This window comes from Aulostomus chinensis, chromosome 11, assembly GCF_037954235.1.
Source record: "Aulostomus chinensis isolate RoL2024-O1b breed Wild chromosome 11, RoL_Achi_v1.0, whole genome shotgun sequence".
Taxonomy (NCBI): domain Eukaryota; kingdom Metazoa; phylum Chordata; class Actinopteri; order Syngnathiformes; family Aulostomidae; genus Aulostomus; species Aulostomus chinensis.
Genome location: NC_141330.1, coordinates 2,946,556 through 2,961,412, shown reverse-complemented (window position 1 = coordinate 2,961,412; position 14,857 = coordinate 2,946,556). Strand labels below are relative to the sequence as shown.

General features: G+C 46.9%; 1 protein-coding gene across 1 annotated transcript in view; it reads right to left on the bottom strand.

Moving 5' to 3' along the window:
- Positions 1-9,622: 9,622 nt before the first annotated feature.
- Positions 9,623-14,857, bottom strand: part of crppa (CDP-L-ribitol pyrophosphorylase A) — a 39,891-nt gene continuing 34,656 nt past the window's right edge. The window contains exon 10 of the mRNA XM_086217723.1: positions 9,623-11,311. Coding sequence (XP_086073849.1) covers positions 11,207-11,311 — 105 coding nt within the window. The 3' untranslated portion in view covers positions 9,623-11,206. The remainder of the gene's footprint in view (positions 11,312-14,857) is intronic.

Genomic DNA, 14,857 nt, shown 5'->3' with positions numbered 1-14,857 from the left:
GGCCGCAGAGAGGATGAAGAAATGATAAGAAAAAAAGTACGCGTATACATTTAATAAGAAGAGAAGTAAAAGGTAGAGGAGGACGGTCAAACGTTACAGAACTTCCCGCAGCGAAACACGAGTGGACAAGACTAATTCAGCCGTGCAGTAAATTCCACAGCGAGCCGTCTAGATGGGACGTGACGGTATAAAACAGAAGAGGGCGTCTGGAGATTTTGCAGGAAGCGAGCGCTGTGAACGATTCCTCATAAATCACTGTCCGGTGAGGAATGATGATGCAGGGAGCTTCTTGTTTTTAAATGCCACACTGATGAGCTGATGCTTTAAAGGATGCCGCCCAACTTATGTCGTTGGTTTTGTTAGTGTGTGTGTGTGTGTGTGTGTGTGTGCAGCGCCCAACACAAATCAAAATTTTATGGCAGATCGTGATGACGAACTTGATGTTGTTGTGTTTGAGGTTTTGCAGCAGAGAGTCCTTCAGTGTGGCCTAGAGGGAGCGGAGGCTTGGAGCTCGGGCCGGGTGGGGGGGGAGTCCTGAGTCAGGGAGACATGTTCATGGGAATCAAGCGGGGATTTGTCTCTGCGGTGTAATTAGTCTGTGAATGTGTGTGTGTGTGTGTGTGTGAAAGAGGGAGTGAGGCAGCTGAGTTTGAGACAATGTTCAACCCTCATTCAAAAACAAATAATTTCTTCTTTGTTTTGGCCTTCCATTCACACTGAGCTTACACTTTCCACTCCCTGAAAGTTGATCTCAATGAAAAATGCTCTGTCCCTGGAAAAAGTCTCTTGTGTCAAGACCAGAGAAATAAAAATACTAGATTTTACTGAGATGAGATAAGAATTTCTGATGGACGGTGGACAGTGTGCCACCAATAACAAGCTAACAGGCTACAAGTCGGCTAACATGGCTATCTCCTCAGCTGATACTGACACCCGCGCGAATCAACAGGTACCTCCACCTCCTTTTGGATTGTGATTCCTGGAAGACAAATGCTGAACAAGAAATGTCTTAATTTACTCAATCATTTAATAAATAACTAAAGTAATTACAACAGAAAAACCTTCTGTTATTTTCTGAGTTTCGCTAAATTTACTGGTTTATCCCGGTCACGCCAAGGGCTAGCAGTACATGCCAGTAGGATTTTTGACAGGTAAAGATGATTGGTAAAGGTAAAGACATTTGTTAATTCTTGTTTTGGTCGTTGCTCCGCCTCTTGTACCTCCTCAGGAGCACTGTGGACTCCCGTGTTTCCTCCATCTCATGTGGAGTTATCAGATTTTTTTTTTTTTTAACCTGACGGCGTGGGGACATGGCGCATGAGATGATCACGCTGTTCTTCGCGGTCCCTCTCCTTCCCGCACAGACCAACAAATCCAACTCCCATTTGTGCCAAGTACATTGCTCAACCAAGCCGGAGGCAACATGCAAAACCAAACCAGCAGCCCCCATATTGGGGAGGAGCCCGTCTCTCCGTCACGTCATTGACGAGCAAAAGTCACAGGGGGGGCCTTCATTGCAACAACGTCCGCTTCCCAAACACCTTTCATGGACACATGCACGAGGCCTGAGGGGCAAGCGGTGGAGGGGGAGACAGGAGCTGCTACAAACACAGCGACTCCCCCTCAGCTTTAGTCTTTGCCATAACTGAACCCCAACCCATGACAGGACTATAACCAAGAAATCTACAGAGGGAGGAGGGCTGTACGAGTTGACTCAGACTTCACCAGCTTTAAAGAATCAATAAAAGCTAGCTAACGGATTTGTATTCTCATAAATCTCTCTCTCTGGAGCAGGATGACATTAAAACCAAACCACGTAGTTACGGTCCTCTGGTTACAGCTCTCCACTTTGGAACCACGGCTTATAATGAAATGAAATGATTCTGTTATAAATGGTCATAATAACAGCAAACTCTTAAAGACGCAGGGCCGCAAGGCGTGCTAACGTTAACAGTCTCTGTTAGCGAGGTGTGCTAGCTCACAAGCACTTTTGGTTTTAGCAGGAATAAATGGCGGTGTATCCCGTGGTTTCTACTGAAACATCTCAGCTGATTTTGGGATGGTTTGGTGAGTTGGGTTGCTGATAGCAACGCTGACTGCAGCTGGCATTCCTCACCACTCTCTATGCTAGCGCAGGCAGTTAGCATGTGTCCCAACATGCTAGCAGGAACAGCTAGCGCGCCTCAGCGTGTTTGTCGGTGGATAATCCACAACCACAACAGCTTATATTGGCAAAGTATAGGCTTTATCTAAAGGACAACCACAGACTAAAGGTGTAAACACTGACATTCCCGTCAAAAAGATCGTAAAAACGCGCATAAACATTAGCAGTCCAGGAACATTCCTCTCTTCTTTCCCGGGAGAGAATAACTGTGCATTCGTGTTCTAAAGTTGTCACGTCTGAGCTAAACTTTAAGAATCTCAGACTCATTTCTGACTGATGATTAAAATAATAATAATAAATTATACTATTGAACTTGAGCACTCATTTCTGATTCCTCAGAGTTTTGGAAGCCACAGCTCCTGCTGAATAACAAAAGGTCAGAAAATGTTTATGGTTTTTGTGGGAACTTGTTGAACCACTGACTGACGATAGTCAACCAGAAATGTATAAATATTGAATTGCTTTGTAGTAGAATGAAGGTCGGCGTTGAATATCCTCACCAGAGTGTGTGTTCACATGTGCGTGTGTGTGTGTGTGGGTGTGAGCTGTAATGGATGGACGTCCTGTCTCGCCCACTGGAGGTGGGCTTGATTGAGCGGCGCCGAAGGACTTGAGCAGCAAAGAAAAGCAGCAGGGGTGGATGCAGAGAGGAGACGCAGAGCTTTGCTGATATTTCATCATGTGAATCAGGAACAAAGCTGCAACACGGCTGTCAGCGTGACAGAGATCCTATCGAGGTGGGGGTGAGCTGGCGGGGCCCGCGGCCAAATCCACAGCTGCTTGTAACTCACTGCTCTCGCTCGGATTCAGCTCGATTTAATGAACTGTATTGGCAGCAAACGAAGGAGAAATATTCCCCAAATCCAGATAACACATCAGTATTGTGCTCTAAATCTCATTGTGTTTCAGTAGCCGACTCGTGCAGGATCTTTCCTTCAAACGGTTCCCGTCTTCCTTCTGTGTTTGCCGCTACAACAGTTAACCCAAGCACTTCTGTGGTATATTTCTTTAGTTTGCGTGTCCTGATTTTCAGCACTCTTTATTACTTACTGTTTCCTTTCCTGCTCCACTGTTGCTTCTTTCCCAGCCTCGCTCTGTCTGGTTTGGCGCCACTTCTCTTTAACCCCCCACCCCCCGCCCCATTTTTACCTTTTCTTCAGTCTCTCCCCTCACTGGGTTAAATCCAGTGTCTCCTCTGACACGTTTCCCCTCCTGGCATCATGTATAGTGTTTCAGACGTTTATGGACTACCTGCTCCCGTCTGCGTGTGAGAATTTTAAGTTCTTGAATGCTTGCGCAACTGCTGAATCCACCCATTTAAAAAAAAAATATATATATATATATATATATATATATATTTGATTTATATTTTGTTTGGATAGATATTTTTTCCCTACATTATTGTGTTTTACGTTTCGTATATTTGTGTCTCTTGACAAGAAACGTGTTCCCAGATCCGATGAGTCACCCCATGATGAAGCACCCATTAGCCCGCAGCACCCAGCTGCCTCCAAACACAAATAATCAGCACTGATATGCGATCGTGTCCTCCCTTCGCTGTAATTGTGGATAATTGTTGGATCTAATTTGGACCAATTCGCCGTATTAGTCTCTAAACCCTTTTGGCTCCGATAATTTAGACAAGGTTTGGATCCGCTGCTGCGTGTCTGCAGGGCGTCCAAACCGCTGGTCTTACATGTTCTTGAAGGTGGGAGCGTCGTTAGGAGCAACTCTTCCTCAGGTAACACTGGAATATTTTACAAACAAAAGGGTCGTGGATGTTGAGGAAACCCCAGAGGATTATTATCACGCAACCGTGCAGCTCGCGGCTCCTTTCTTCCCTTTTTTTTAACTTTCTTTTATTTCTATTTGCCAAGCTCTTTTTTTGTTTTTTTCAAAGTTGCAGCTGAAAATCACCCGATTACGACCAATTAGCAACCAGCTGGGGAAAGCAGGGGCATGTTTGGCCCCCTACAGGGAAATCAAGACCATTTTCAGTTTGAATGCCAGCTTATGGAACGTGTGTACATTGTACAGATGTTCCAAAGTTGTAAATGCACACTGGTGCTTACGTACAGTGAAGCAGCTCGGATGGATGAGCACAAACACATCAGCAGGAAGAGAAACGGAAGCCTGTTTGCTCAAAGAAGCGTCTTTGATTCTAAGTCAAGTTTTAGTGTCTCATTCGGCCTTTGGTCACGTGGCTGCAACCTGCAGCGCGGGCGCAGAGGCGCATGCGAACGTAATAAACCATATCTTAACCTCGTACAATCGAGATCCTGTCAGTTGTGCAAGTTCTTTCAAAGTTTAACCGGCTGAGCGCCGGTGGAAGGCTCAGTTGTGAGGGTCGCGAGTGATGCAAGGAGTTCAAACACCACAGGGGTCAAAACCCTTAGAGGGGGCTTTCTTCTCTCTCTCAAGTTAACGGTTAATTGCCGCCTCACGCGTTCCTCCGACCGCTGATTACCACCTGAGTGATGTCACGTCTGTGAAATGCATTTTAGCACCAACGTCTAACCGGCGTCGCCATGGTGCTGCACCTTTCGTTCATTCTTCAGTTCTTATTCTCAAACGTCAAACGCGTGCTTTTGTTTCGGGACAAAATTCAACCAGAGAGGTAAACCGCGTCGCCACACTCCAGGATGCTGATTGGCTGACTGGAATTCCAACCAGGTCAAACTTCTCTGGACGAGAGTCTTTCCAGACCCTGAACTGCTTTTTTTTTTTTTAATAAAATAAAATTGGGGATTCAGATTCCGGGGCTGGAGCCAGGCGAGTGCCATGACACGCTGAAGGCAAACAGATGAGTAAATCCTCCAATCTGTTTTTCATCACTCTGGTTTTTCGCCGTCTCATGACAACAGCCTCTGCAGTGATGAAAACCCTCGTCCTCAAGCTACCGAGCGAAACAACCTGCAGCGAATATTCACAACGCGGCCACTCAACACCGGTTTGACAACACCAGCCTCAGCGCGGCCCCAGGGCCCGTCCACATGTGCACGCCGCGGGGAACCGGCCGAGGCTTGAGCTTCACACTGAGTGACGGGCTGGTCGACCGGTGGGCCGTCCTCTTCATCGCGGCCGTCTCCCCGTCCTGCTGGGTCTCAGCTGAGGGGGGGGAGGGAGGATGTGGATTGGATTTGGCCCTCGGTCACCACATGTGGATGGAGGAGATGCTGGGGGGGCCCACATAGGACGGCTCAACTACAAAAATACAAAAATGTGATCTTCCAAATTTCTGCTGTCGTATGGAAGTTGAACATCACCAGACGAGCTCGTACTTTTTACTCCAAATTCTACAGAAGCTTCATTCAGAGAAACTTGTTTCCCCCCCAGGACCACGACTCCCATCAGTGACAGGAAACACCGGCGAAGGCCGCCTACGCTTTCTCAGGATGTCTGCAAGAAAACGTTATAAACTCCGACCCTAGAAACTGTTTTTGGGATGATCTTCAAATCATCCCCAGAATGTTGCAGCTGAAGCCAATTTTATTCCAATTTGAGGAAGGCATTTATTTAAAGAGGTTATTAAAAAGATAGGTAACGAGTCCAGTGGTCCCACCTGGAGGGCCCCTCACCGCACGCCGACCCAGCGGCTCCACACACACACGCCGAATCTTCTGGAGCAGGAAGTGACCACGTCGCTTTTCGAGTTCCGTAGAAAACAGGACTCAAAAATAGACTCACGGGGTATAAAAAAACGTGCTTGACTTCACGCGCTGCAACAACTGTGTGCGATATGGTGACTTGTGATGTCACACACAAACGCTGTCGTGAGTTTTGCTTGCTTAGTTAACAAGAAAATTACGCACAAATCAATTAAAAAACAACAACTGTGGATTTGTCGGTTCAAATACAGGAATGAAAAGAGCAGAGAAACACCGTTGATCAACCGCCCAGCGCAACGTCAGAGACGGTAAAGGACGGGGCTTGGAGTTAGAAAGCGTCTTCCACTGTCAGCGCGGCGGTTGGCCCCCCGGCTCCACTCAGCCCAGCACTCCCGACTCCCAGGCTCTTCACCGGTGCAGTTTTTAAGCTGCACATGGCGTCTGCATGTGTCACTGGACTCTTGATTCTGCGCAGCCGCCTGCATCTCTAACCTCGGCACCGACAAATTCACAGCTAATCTGAAACTAATTTCTCGGCGCACTGACATCACTCCCAACAGGTTTCACACTCACGACCACGGCTTCGGCACGTTGCCTCGTGAGGCTTTAAGAACAGATTCATGTGATTTTTATAGCGTAATAATTTGCAGTAATTTGGATTTGGATTGTATGAGAACAGCTGTATAATTTCCTTCATTTTAGAGGTTCTAAATCCCCCATGAAAGGGAGGACTAATCTCCACCAGATGGCACTGTTGCCCACAGATGGTCCTCTGCAAGCTTTTGCTGAGCTCTCTAATCTGAAGCGACTTCCAGCTCTGCAAACATTTATGTAACATTTATGTTTACACTGTTAGCATTGCTTTGAATCCGCAAAAATCAAACCCTGGCAGCATCTGCGTTATGGTTTCAATTAGAGCAACGCAAACAGACACTGAATCCCTCAACTGATCGCAGCAGGACTGATTTCAGCTCAGTAGCTTTGCTTTCTGTCCCTGTTCTCCAGGATACCAGACGCTGCAGGTTTGCAGTGACTCCAGCAGGTCAAACCGTATTCACCACTGCTTTATTGGACTTGGCGTCCCACCTCATGGAGCTTCCTGACCCGTCCAAAGTCCTCATAGTTTGAGTCTGCTCTCTTGACCCCGTGGCTGTGTCTGTTCTCCAGGCTCCAGGAAGACGCTCTTTGCTGTGGTTTCTCTCCGTGTGCCCTGCTAAGCATCGCTGGCATGGCGCTGCTGCTGTGTTGGGATCCAGATTTCGGGGATCCCACACAGGCACGCACATCCCACGAGCCAATCGGGTGGCGCTGGATGAAAAAGGACCTTGTGAAGTTGGAAAAGAGAGATCTAAACACCAGACAGCTTGTTTAAAGCTTCAAATATCTGAGAGGTGAAGTGCTGTGCTTCTGGACGCGGGGTGACGGTCCCGCCGCGCTCCAGAATCAGGATGAGCTGAAGAGATTTTCAAGGTCAAAGGTTGAGGTCACTGTCACCGCACATTATTGCTGGATCTCAGGAATTTCTTCAAATCTGGCACAAAAGTCCGCCGTGAATCAAGAATGTACTAAAAAGCTTTTAAAGGTCAAAGGTCAATGGGACAGCCACACTTTGCAGAGGCCGGCTAATGCGAAGAACTTCAAGTTTCTAAGTAGAAGGGTCACGACCAGAGGGGACTTAGAGGAGCGAGACGAGGGTCTGCACACTGCAGCTCCATTTTCAGAGGTTTATTCAGACTCTGACAGCGGGCGACTTCCATCTAGATGCTCGCCGTCATCTCTTTCTGGAACAGGCAGCGTGTTTGAGCCAGCGTGACCATGGTGATGAAGGTGATGAGCGTGATGAAGGTGGAGGGACTGCCCTCACCAGCGTGTCAGCACCGGATCTATCTCAGCCAGTGACTGTTTATTGCATTATTATATGTGCATGGAAACAGAAACACACACACACACACACACACACACACACACACACACACCCCTAGCGGTGAGGCCAGGCTCTATTATGATATCAAGGCCGTAATCAGAGCTGCGGTCGGCCGCTCGGGAGAGGACGACGTGCTGTTTGAGCCTGGCAGACAAACTGTGGGATCTGGCTTTGGTCTCCCTCCCCGCAACGCCAGCGGTGGCGCTATCTAAACAGGACTGGATGGGGTATCAGCCAAGGCCTGCGGCTCTGGTTAGCATAAAGCTAACTGGGTTCAGACAGAACACATGACAACAACCAGGACCGAACCATCTGGCGGCGAGTACAACAACAGCATCCGAGGTTAAAAACAGACCGAAGGGGGAGTTTTTCCCCTCCGTTTTCAAAACCAGTGCTTGTGCTTTTCTAAGTTAACTTCAGGACTGAGAAGTTAAGGTCCAGTATTTTTAGAGGGTGTCTGTTGTCTTCTTTAGAGGTCTGAGGAGGAGAGGAAAAGAAGAGGGAGGTGTCGGACACCTTGGACCTCCCGGGACCCTGAAACCCTCTCGGAGTATCTGGACATCAGAGGAGACGTCATCAGAAATCCTCACTGGCACAAATGTTTCAGAAACAGCGAACGCTTCAAGCCAACAGAGGAATGTTTCCTTTCTGATCAGCAAAGACAGAAACACATCCGAGCAGCAGTTAAAACACACACACACACACACACACACACCCTGCTGCTTTTAGTACATCAGGACACTTTTCATAGTTTAGTTTGTCTTTGAACCCCACAAGAAAAGAAAAACAACACAATCAGATACATTAGTTTACTACTAACTACGTGAGCTGTGTTTTACATGTTTTATGTTTAAATACCTTAAAATATTGTATATATATATATATATATATTTGGCAGTACTTCCCTCTAACCCTGGTTCATTTTTGTCGTGACATGTTTTACATCGTATTTGTTTGTTGTCCATGCATAAGAAATCAGAATGGATATTAGGGGTTAAACTATTGCTGCCGGCCCCTCTGGCACGTATCAACAATCATAAACACTTCAGAACAACGGTGCTAGAACAAGTGCACAGGAACAAACATCTTTTGCTGAGAATTGAAGCAAAGCAGGTAAAACGGGACACCCCGGCAAGTCCAGCGAGTCCCTCTAGTGGAGGAAGAACATCTCAATCAAACGGCCCAGAAACGATTACCCATGTTGACCACCAGGTGTCACTGTGCACTAATAAATGTGTTTAACCGGCCTGATGCCTAATCACCAGTCCAGGTGCAGAGGATCGTTTTGTGGCTTTTCTGCTACACACCCAACTGTTCTGGAGCTCTTCACCTCCATCACCTTCATCATCCTCATCATCCTCATCATGACACAGTGGAAAATCACTGTAGGATAATTTGACCTTAGCATGTAAACGAGTGTCAGCTCTCATGTCCGTGTGGGTTCCTGTGGAATCGCTGAACTTCAAGCGACTGTGAGGAGATCTTTACAGGAATGTGTGTCAGGAATGTGTGTCAGGCCTGAGGCGCCGCTCAGACTCTGCTGCACCGGACGGCGACGCGCAGGAACGTGGAGGTGAAACGGATCGAATCGACCATCTTCAGCGGCCGAGCCTTTCTACGCGTTTCACTTCTTAGCGCCTCGTGTGAACTTGTGGAGCAGAAGTCTGTCCTGGAGGCCGGCGTCGGCTTCAGCACGGTGGCGCCGCCGCTGTTCCCTGCAGGAAACAGGACCTCTTCGCTCCTAAGCTCCGTCATTAAAGGCCCCACTCATGCATCAGACAAACAGACCTGCGTCTAAACTTCTAGACCTGTCCAAGAGAAAGGAACCGCCTCCTGGTCCATGAGCGGGCAAAATCTTCATGAGGGGAATTATGAATAAATATGTCAAATTAAGAAACACACGATGTAAAAAACAAAACATGTTTATTGTGCTTTGGTGGGGTACAAAAATATACATTTTATCTTGTACATACGCGTACTTCAGCCAACAGCTGTATTTTTCCGGTGGTAAACAGACACAACGCAGTAAAGCTGATGTAGAAGTAGCGTTCCTGACCCCTCCAGCCCGGTCACGCCGCCTCAGACGTAGGATGTTTGGCAGCTTTCTGTCGTTTGAGCTGAGTGTGAAAAACTCTGTCCAGTTACAAACAGCAAATTAATAAGCTACATACAGGAATTAGTATTCGTGAACTTGTACTAGCGCAGAATTCTGGTGATTCGATGCAGCGTCTGCTTTTCATGTCTCTTTTTCTAAATTTACAGACACAAGCGGTGGTGTCAGAACGGTTTTTCTGCACTATTGCGAGAGTATTTTTCGGGGATATTTTTATTAATTTCCCCAGGAAGTATTACATTCAACTTTTATGATGAAAAATATTACTTTTGTTAATATATCCAAACATAAAAAGATGGTTTCAGTTGAGGCATTTGAAAGGAGAGCGGACGATCTAAGTCGGCTCTCTCTAGTTTGGGTTTTTTCTCATGCGTAGGGGGAACAAACGTGGATTTTCTATTCAACCCTGCTATAAAATAATAACTAAATGAATCTTGATGTGAACAGTTTGAGAGGCTGGAAAATATTCTAGGTTCCTCCTCAGTACCTGAGTTGAATTGGTTTTCTTTTTCTCTCTGTTTTCTTCAAAATTTGTTTGGACACTGAAGAACATTCTAATGCATCCGTTGGTAAATGTGTCCAATTGTGTTTTCACATCGAATTGTTCTAGAAAAGAAACTCTGTGGCAAAAAAAAGAGAGACGTCCCAGCTTGATTCCCAAGCTCATCTGCACCATCCATCACCACTTGCATGGTAAGTGTAAATGCAACCGTTAGCTTGCAAGCTAACGTTACGCTAAGAGTAAGCCACACAACGGATGCATGACCTCAACGTCACCGCAACTAAGCTTTGTTGTATCGTTTGGTCACTTTTTGTTGTTTGATTCCACAGAGCACAACAATTCAAACACATTAAACTGGTGTTAACCACCAAGAGTGTTTTCAGGTTTTAGATGAAAACCCACCGACTTTGAGGCAAGAGAACCAGACGCGCAACAACTGGACAGGTGATGCAATTTTCTCTTCAATGGATCCATGGTTATCAGGATCTTGTCTCTCCAAATCATGGTTTATTACAGTAAAAGTCCAGTTTGTAAATTGACTTTTGCAACCAAATTAAAGAGACATTCCACTAATTCCACACGTCCACATCAGCTTCGTCACCCTAGCCAGCTTGAAAAGCCCTTCTATCAAGTCTGGCACTGATCTGACCGGCTGAGGCGGTGCCAGGCAGGAAGTGATTAATGAAACGAGCTGCATTAGGAGAAATGTTAAGTTTCTTTAAAGTCTGGACATCTTTGGCCTCTGCGGCATCGATCAGTCTCTCGCAGCACTGAACCTCCAGTGTGTCCCTTTAACATTTCTGTAATTGATAAAGAGATGAAACTGGAGCAGCAGCAGCAGCAGGCATTCATTTAATCCATGTGTTCATGAGTCATGTAGGGGTTTTCTGTTGCTTCATGCCAGCAGAAGCTGTCCCACCAGGGCAGGGCTCCTCTCCCGGACCAAGGCTGACGTAATCTCAGCGACCCTCGCCACTGACCTCTCCCAACGCTCGCTGTCCTACAAGACATGAGGAGGGGGTGGAGGAGAGCCCACGAGGGGATTCATTAAAGAATACCAAATGACATTGAGACATGACAGCAACATGCCTCCTCGCTCCCCGAGTTCACACACGATGACGTGAGCTCAGCCCCGCGGGACTCAATAAAGACACGCAGATTCACATTTGTTCACGTTTATCTCTCGCTCACAAGTCACTAATCTGTTTGAGTCATGCAAATGTTTGTACACCAGCTGAAGAAACCGGCAGCAGCATCCAGTTAGCGTTAGCGGGCAGTTCCAACCAGCAGGAAACCACGTAGTTCCACTTGTTGTGACAGCACAGATCATCGACGTGCTGAAGGGAGCAACAACATCAGTCGCTGGAATTTTCCCTCGGCAACACCAACGTCACTCATGTTGAAAAGGAAATGTGGGAACCAAATTTAGCAATAGCTGCTGCTTTCTTTAGAGATGATGACACTCATAAAAATATCCTGCTGAAAAATCCCCCGCTTCAATCATGTTCCCATCTCCAAACACCCACGGCTTTAAGGTCAAACAAACACAGCCTGCACAGTGTGGAAATCTCAATACGCCGCATTTAATTTAATTGTTTGAATCCCAAATTCTCAGAGAGGATTTCCGTGACTCTCATGTTATTTTATGGCTCCTTCAATCAACAGACGGAAGCGATTTTCCAAAGGAGGGGGAGAGGAAAAATGCCACAAAATTAAGGCACTTTGGCTTTCTTTTTTCACAGATTTGTGTTAATGTGAGGTCCTCTGAAGTGAACCGACAAGGGCCACTCTGAGATTTACTGTGCATGGGATCGGACAGGTCTTTGAAAAACCACACCGACGACAAAAGGGCACCGCGTATTTGCTCGGTCTGTTTTTGAAAAGGCGAACTCCACTGTTGTGGTTGTTTGGTTCTGGTGATTTCGCTCCTCTGGGTTCTTTTCCCTCTGCAGACAGCCTGCACAATGCACTTTTAATGGTTTTCACTCCCTTGACTCCATTCCTCAGCAACTCCCTACTTTGATTTAGTTTCTTGATGAGGCCTAAGGATGACCTGTTTTCCATCTCTCAGAGGCAGTGCACTTGACGCAGCTTCACTTTGTTCAAACCGCGAGCTTGCTCCTCGTAGGTCCACCTGGACTTTCTCATGAACTGATCGATTTTCAAAAGGCCTTTTGATGTAGCAGCAGAGTAACTGTATAAGGTGCATCACGGAGGACACACACACACCAGAAGTATACCAGAAACAACTAAAAGAATGGCTGTGAGATTTTGCTCTGGGCAACCTGTCAGACTAGGACGTGTCTGGATTCTGTGATGGACCGATGTCCGTCCAGGACAGATTTGCCCATGTCAAATTTCCTGCTTTTGTTCACAATGTGCGAATGAAGGAGGGACAAAAGCGGAACCCTCAGTGGGGGTGACAGCGGACCAGGGCAGCTCCCAGCATGACGGCACTCCAGTTATTTTGAGGTTCATCTTCTTTTGGCTGCGTCTCCAGAAGACCCAACCCCAGAATGTCCGGGGACATGCCTGGGAAATAGAAGGACCCTTTAGCACCCAATGTCAGTGGACGTTGAGGACAGAGCCCTCTCTCTAGAAACCACGCAGACGTTAGCCGTGCTAGCCTAGCTGCTTGCGGCGCCAGCACAGCCAGTTTCCTCACCTGCAGGGCACGTGGTGAACCGGCTCCTATCATTTTTTGTGAACTGGCACAGCTCAAACCACCCGACAATGTCTGGTCCACTCACGGTGGACGCATCAACCTTCAGCACTGAGGATCAAACCGGTGAGCCTTCAGTTACTAGACGGACACAAGCTCTACGCCACACAAGGGCGAAGTCACAACTGATGTGGCGCATCATTAAAGCATTTACATGAATTATGAGATGATAATGAATATAATAATGCAGCTTTGTGCTTGTTGTACTTCCTTTGTATACACAACTTACGAACACGGTAACATCTGGGGAGATGGAGTTCAGAATCTTTCAGACGGGTCCGAGGACTGATACCTTTGCAGCACAACTGATCCCTGACCACTCCGTCAACGCGGATTAGGATCCATTACACATTACGTTGCAAACCCTTGGTTGTACTTAACTGAGCATTTTCGCACACCCACAACATGAAAATACACAACAATTTTCCAAAATGGGTTTTCACTTCATTTGTCTGTTTCAAATTCTTCGTTTTGCGTTACGACACTTTGGCACTTTTACCACTCGAAGCAGCTCTGCATCAAAAAAGTCAACTGCTACTTTAAGACTCCTCAATTGTTGAAATTTGGTTCTGAGCGTGAGGGGATCTTTCAATTCCCAACAGTATCGGGGTGGAAGTATTTGGTGGCAAAGGTGCCATGAAAGTCTTGTTTCAACGCTGGAACCACTGACAGATGAGTCACTACTGTGGTGACGGACACCTCTAATTCAAATGTATCATTACATCGGTTTGGACTGAGCGTTGAAGCGGGAGAACGTCCAGCTCTCGCTGGTGAACTTTCTCGTCAGCTTCCTTTCGAGCTCTTCTAGTTTACCATTTTAATCCATTATCATTAAAAAGCTTTCCTTCCTCTCTTCTTGAAACTTTCATATCCAAAACCTTAGCAGCCCCCCCCCACAAATGCAGGGCGAGTGTGCGCCGGCTCAGAAGGAGCGTCCTCAGTCGGGAAGGAAAGCTGCTTACGCTGGCGGAGCTCGTATGACGACCTCCGTGGCACAGAGGGTCGAGTCTGTGAGACACCACTCAACACTGGAAACGTGTCTCATGTACAGCTGCCCAGCCTCACCACGAACAGCGTCGACACCATCAGCAGCCCGAGACACACACCAGACGTGACTCGTTTTCTCGAAACTCAAAGCGCCAGAGCGGACTTGAATGTGTCCTGAAACGCCAACCTCAAAAACTTCCAGCGTGGCGGGACAAATGGGGATAAATTCTAGGACGTTACGACAAATGAGCTTAGACGTTTCCACTTTATAACCATAAAAGCAGGAATGGGGGGATAAAAAGTCTCTTTGTCCTCCATTACTATTCCGGCGCCTGTGGTAGGAGCCGTTATTTTTTTTTGCTAAAGCGCTGCACTTAATCTGACAAAGCTACACGAAAATGTTAATAATCGGGGTCGGAATTCTAACAGGTCATCCTTCTTATTTCTCTCCACCGTGTGATTATGCTTCTCTGCTCTCTAGGGTTCTATGTTCCCCAGGTCCGTGTTCCATTACACGTGAAGAATCTGATTGTGTTTGGGTCAAAATGAATCAATTTAGAGTTAAAGTATTATTTTACTCAACAAACCCGACGACAAGCTACTTTTGTTCCGTTCCTTCTGTCTTCTTAGCTTCCCAGACGGGTTTCTTACCTCACCTGCACTTCCCCTAAAACACGTGGAAGGAAAAGCAAGAAAAAGTTGGGACCCTGATGTGTTGCGTGTATAAGTTCTACGGAATTCGGAAGGAGAGGAAGGTGGTACATGTGGTGTCGTAGGCTACATCTGACACGTCAGAGACTGGCCGGGTCTGTGGATGCAGCTGAACTCACGTAGGAA